The sequence below is a fragment of the Arachis ipaensis genome, chromosome B05, assembly GCF_000816755.2.
Source record: "Arachis ipaensis cultivar K30076 chromosome B05, Araip1.1, whole genome shotgun sequence".
NCBI lineage: Eukaryota > Viridiplantae > Streptophyta > Magnoliopsida > Fabales > Fabaceae > Arachis > Arachis ipaensis.
In genome coordinates this window covers 129,430,650-129,436,885 of record NC_029789.2, presented here as the reverse complement: position 1 = coordinate 129,436,885, position 6,236 = coordinate 129,430,650, and the positions used below count along the sequence as shown (strand labels likewise).

Genomic DNA, 6,236 nt, shown 5'->3' with positions numbered 1-6,236 from the left:
ACCTCTTAAACTTTTATTAGTTCTAAAATCAAATAAACTAATCTAACTCAAATCATTGCAAATTGTTTGAATCAGATTAAAATTAATTAGACTGAAAAGTTAAATGAGACCAATTTACTCAAATCCCAAAAAATTATATATTTTGAATCAAAGTATCTAAATGGCAGTGAGTGTGAGCCCCTCTGAGTTATGGATTTATGGGGCTCAGATACACAGCAGTTTCGGCATGCTAGAACAGTGCCGATGCAGAATAAAAGACAGAGGCAGGTGTCATGATCATGATCTTTGGATTGTATGCTATCGGTAATGAGATGTGGATTCTCTCTTTATTTGAGATAAGTTGCGGTTGACTGTTTGTGTGACATATACCATGCAATTGTAAATTGACTAACATTACACCCTCAATTACGTAATCCAATTTGCATCCCCTCACCACATAGCACATACATGCAAGATGCAATGCAACTGCTCTCTCTTATTTATGTATATAAGTATAATTTTTTATTATTAATTTTATTATTATATGTGAATTTTTACCACAAATAAAATAATACTAGCATAATTTTAAATAAATACCTATATATGTGTGCATATGTGTTTGTGTGCTTTAACAAATTAATAATTATATTTAATTAAAATAGTTCTCTAAGAATATTAATTAAGATAATGAATTAACCTGTATCATTGTTGTATGTGGAGATGTATAGCAGCGAAAGAAGGGAAGAAGCTATAGAGACGAAAAGAAAGAACGAGAGAGGACAGAGCGCATATAATTGTGGGAGATAAGTTGAAAAAGAGAAGTAAATTAAAAAAAAATGGAAATATTATAAAAAATTGACCTGCTAATCATTAGTTTTAGGGTAATACTTGGTATACACCTTGTTAAATTTTGTCTCTAACAAAATACTTGCCGGTTTACTGCTCTATGTTAGAAATTAATGATTTTCTTGAATAATATGAACAATAAATTTTAAAATTGACCCAATTTAAATAAAATATATTATACTTTAAATTATTCACCTAAATCTTAATATTAAAATAACTNTTATGTGTGAAATTGTATGTGGTGCATTAAATCAGTAGCAAAAGAAAATGGTGAGCGCCGCAGTAGCTCGTAACGTCATCGGCATTATCGGTTAGTTCTTGCCTTGCTTCTTGATTTCTCTTCTCTTTCTCCTCCATTACTTAACCTGCAAGTTGCAACGTCGTCAATTACCTGATTTGCTTTTCTTTCATCCGAATCGACAACGGAAATTCTCAATTTCTTTTCTACTTCTTTAGAATGTCTTCAATCTTTGCATGCAAAAGAAAGAACCCGATTAGAGTAAGGTTTTCGCGTTTGATGGTGTGTTTTCCGTTTCCGTGCAGGAAATGTCATCTCGTTCCTCTTGTTCTTCTCACCTGCGTAATTAACTTCTCTCGATTCCTCTATTTTTTTTTTTGTATAGAATTAAAAATTTTCGGTTATTTTTGTTATTTAAAGAAATATTAATTTCAGGCCAACTTTCTATACGATAATAAAGAAGAAGTCGGTGGAGGAATTCAAACCTGATCCATACATAGCAACAGTGCTGAACTGTGCATTTTGGGTGTTCTACGGGCTTCCTTTCGTGCACCCTCACAGCATTCTAGTCCTCACCATCAATAGCGTTGGCCTTGGATTTGAGTTCATCTATCTCACCATATATTACATTTATGCCCCCACCAAAGGACGTGTACGTCCATTTCCTCTGCTTTTTGGTTTTCGTTTTTTTTCTACCTCTTATTATGTAATCTTTCTTGTGCTTATAAGGCTATGATTGGGTAAGCTGAAAAATTATGCTTATTTCTAAAAATTGTTTATTTGTATAGAAGGTTTTTTTTTATATATATCATTGCTTATTTAAGAATAAATTTATGTTTGGATAATTTAGTTGGAAAGTAGTTTTAATTTAATCTGTGGTGTTTGGATTTTTAAAAAGTAAATGTTTTTGGTAAATTACTAAAACAGGTATGAATCAATTAAAAAAAAAAGTAACATAGCAATGTAATAGGGTAAAATATGGTATTAATTTATTTTTTCAAATTGAAACAAAATTTTTAAGAGAAAATTTCAGGGCCTAATAATCTTTATATTATTGATCAGTAATTTTAGCTAACACATTCTATTATTGTGTTTGAGCCTTTTTCTTAATGTCAGTTTATAAAAAAAATTGTACTAATTCTGTAGCTTTATTTTTTTTTTTTCCAGAAAAAAGGGTCCAAATTTCAGTTAGATTTTTGCTTGAAAACAATTTTTTTAGCAACTCTAATGGCTTAAATTATACTTTTTAAATCACTTGAACATACTAATTTTTGTAAAACAGCTTTTTTCGTTTAAAAAAAAAATTGCTATCCAAACATGCACTAATTCCTGTTACCTAAAAGTACTTAGCTGAGTTATCTGTAAGTTAAGCTTATGTTTTAGGAAGTCATTATTATCTTCACAAAATTAACTATGCCTCTGTTTAATTGGCCATTCAAGAGATGCTCAAAGCATTGTATTAATTATGTAACCATTTATGCTCAGAAAAAGGTACTGCTTTTCCTTTTCATCGAGGCTATTTTCTTTGCTGTGGTTGCACTTGTGACATTGCTGGCACTGCATGATATAAACCGGAGATCAATAGTGGTTGGTGTTTTGTCTGATATATTCAATGTGATGATGTATATCTCTCCTCTTACAATCATGGTACGCCTTTCATTTCTAACCCTCCTGTGAATCTATAATTGTAGTTACTTTGTAATCATTTTATCTTGTTCTTTGTTGAATTGAACAGGCAAAGGTTATAAGAACGAAGAGCGTTAAGTATATGCCATTCTGGCTCTCTCTTACCAACTTCCTTAATGGTTTGTGCTGGACAACATATGCTCTCATAAACCCCTTTGATCTCTTTGTCCTGGTAATTAATTCCCAAAAATGTTCTTGGATATGTATGTTGTAACGTGTAATTCATAGCCACTTAAATTTTGTGTAGTTCTCATTCTAGTACTTGTTCAATTTTTATTTTTGGTGAGTGTTCAATTAACACTTGCTTTTGAAGCTCAATTAATTAACATTAATATATTACTCCTACTGATTTACAATTTTGGTCTGACGTTGTTCTTAAAAATTGTATTAACATATTTAAAATTAGTTGTCATTTTAGAACTTTAATACGAAAGCTCTTTCTATATATTTTACCCTTAACATATTTTGGGATACATGAAAGTGATAGGTTATAACTTATAAATTATTATGGTTAATTAAATGAATATATATATATTAGTTCTTTACTTAAGTCTTCTTTCTAAAAAAATTTTAGATTCTAGAATATCAAATCATTTCCTTAAAGTGAATACATCACTCTGTTCTCAGTCAATTAACAACGTTCCTAAGTGAATACTTGACCACCGTTTGTATTATATATTTTTGTAGATAAGCAATGGTATTGGAGCAGTTTCTGGACTTGTTCAACTCATATTATATGCTTGCTATTGCTCCTGCAAGGAACAAAAAGATGAAGAAGGTGATGATGACACAAAGCCACCTTCTGGCTCTGGGGTTCAACTCTCTACTCCTAACGGAAAGTTTGCTGTTTGATATGTTGACATATATAGGGTATCTTTTGTGCTTGTCTTTCTAATGTGATTACCATAAATGCATATAGTAAAGAATTTATGGCTCAGTTTTCGTTTTCGATTTCTAGAATGTTAACTTGAATACTGTGTAGATATTTTCTCAGACTATGGGTTCATCTCTGGAAAATGTTAGCAGCTCATAATTTTTGTTTGAAGCTATTCATTAGAATAATCTAGAGGATATGATAAATCAATTATGTTAAGTATATACTAAAATTAAATATAAATTGAAAATAAATTAAACAACATATGTATTATATTCAATATGTATTATTTCTCTTTTCTTTGTAAATAATAAGCTAACTTTTTTTCATTTTATTTTTTACTTTGGATTTAAATTCTCATTTCTTTCCTCCAAGACCTCACTCCTATCACCACCAGTACCACTAAATGGTGTTTTCATTCGACGACTTAATACTTAATTTATTTAATTTGATCTTTAAAATTTAAAATTGAATTTAAATTGATTTTTAAAATTATAATTGGCTCAATTCGATTTTTAAAATTAGGTTATACTAGATAACTAAGGACTTTTTTGAACAACATAAAAAACCACTAATAAAGGGATAAATATTGTTTTGGTCTCCAACGTTGAGGGTCAGAATCGAAACCGTCCCCATCGTAATTTGTGATTTAGAATCATCCTTAACGATTTTTTTCGTATTAACATCGTCCTTTTAATTTTTTTCGGACAAAAATACCCTCCACCACTACCGGCACCTTTACCTCCACCACCACCACTAGGGGTGGCAAACGGGCCTAAACCCGCCGGGCCGGCCCGCGTAACCCGCCAAAAAAGGCGGGCCGGGCTGGAAAATTGGGACCGCCAAACAGCAAAAGCCCGCTTAACCCGCACCGCTTAAACCGCTGGTTTTGGCGGGGCGGGGCGGGCTTTCCCGTCGGGCTTAGTATTTTTTTAGCAAGGGGTATTTTTATAATTTTTTTTTACCAAAACCCAACTTTCCCAACCCAACTTACAAGAGAATGAAGATGAAAATTGGGTGTTTTAGATTATGTTTGTTTTGTTTTGGAGACAATATTGTTAATTATGTTTTGGATTATGTTTATTTTCAATAACTAAATCAACACAAGCAGAAGCAGAAAGCAGAAAAAATCAACACAAGCAAAAGCAAAGCAGATGCAGAAGAAGCAGATACAGAAGAAGAAGAAGCAGATGAAGAAGAAGAAGCAGATGCAGAAGCCGAAGCAGGACAACCGGCAGCTCGTGGGCGGCGGAGCAACGACGGCTGGGTAGATCGGCGGTGGCAGGAGCATGCATGAACGGCGGCGACGCACTCCACGGCTGGGTAGATCGGCGGGGGCAGGAGCATGCATGAACGGCGGCGACGTCTTCCTCTGTTCGCGGTTCTGGCAGCGGGTAGTGGGCGGACCGGCGACGATGCAGGTGTCGGATGGTGGCGGCGGCTATGGCAACGGCCTCCTCCCCTCCACCGGTACTCCCTCTCTCTTTCTCAAATCTCCTCTCTCGCTGCTCGTGCTCAGTGGCGAAGGATCCAAAGGTGGCGGCGATGTCAAGAAGCGACGGCGGAGACCCGCGGTGAAGGCGATGGCCTCCTCCCCTCCCTCCTTCGCGTTTCCTTCCGCCCCCACCCCCAACAAAAACGCGTTTCCTTCCCTCCCCCTCCCCCCAAAACGCGTTCTGTTTTTTATTTTTTAAAAAATTTTATATTTTTTATTAAAAATGACGATTTTAATACGAAAAAAACGTTAAGGATGATTCTAAATCACAAATTACGATGGAGACGGTTTCGATTCTGACCCTCAACGTTAGGGACCAAAACAATACTTATCCCTAAAATAAACATCCGATATATCTATTATTCACATTGTTTAGTATTTTCATTCTCTACCTATACTTTTCCTTTAAAATTTACAATAGTAACTCACGTTTGCCCCTAAGCTGATTTCTGTAAATGGCGCATTGATTTTGCACGTTAACTTACTAAAATTTTGAGTCATTGCCTAGATTCCATGTGAGTAAGATCTACTAGACCTTCTAGAAATTTGATTGACTCTCCAACATCCTCACGAAGACTATAATAATAAGTTCAATTTGAAAATTTTGTTGTTTTGAAAGCAACAATCAAACTTTTGGAACTCTAATAAATCTTGATCACATGAGACCTAGGTGAGGAATCTAAATCACAAGTCAATATACCAAATCAACATGTCGTTATCAGAGATTAGCTCAAGGGTTAATGTGAGTTACGATTATAAATTTTGAAGTCCAATTTGAATCTATTAAAATTTTAAGGGTCAAATTAAATCAGACTTCAAATTTTATGGGCCAAATTAAGTATTAACTCTCTCATCGACCTAAGATGAAAAAAGACAAAAAAAAAAATCTGTATTTTGAACATAAAAAAATACTATATTAGAACATCCTAAACTAAAATTTTGAATTTACCAATATACAAATAAAAAAATGAGAAAAAGGAAGGTACTTGCCAAAGAAAAGAACAGAGATAAAAGCTATTCCAACTCCAAGGTCACCACCAACCACAAGTCCAAATTCACAACATAACATTCGAAAATGCAAATTCAAATAACAATATAGCGAAAGAATGAGGAATGAG

The 6,236-nt window shown here is 33.8% G+C and overlaps 1 protein-coding gene across 1 annotated transcript; it reads left to right on the top strand.

Annotated features, from left to right (window-relative positions):
- Positions 1,049–3,796, top strand: LOC107642074 (bidirectional sugar transporter SWEET4). The gene is made up of 6 exons (XM_016345395.2): positions 1,049–1,135; positions 1,369–1,405; positions 1,499–1,715; positions 2,549–2,710; positions 2,799–2,921; positions 3,437–3,796. The coding sequence occupies exons 1-6, from the start codon at positions 1,093–1,095 to the stop codon at positions 3,599–3,601; spliced, it is 747 nt and encodes a 248-aa protein (XP_016200881.1). The 5' UTR covers positions 1,049–1,092; the 3' UTR covers positions 3,602–3,796.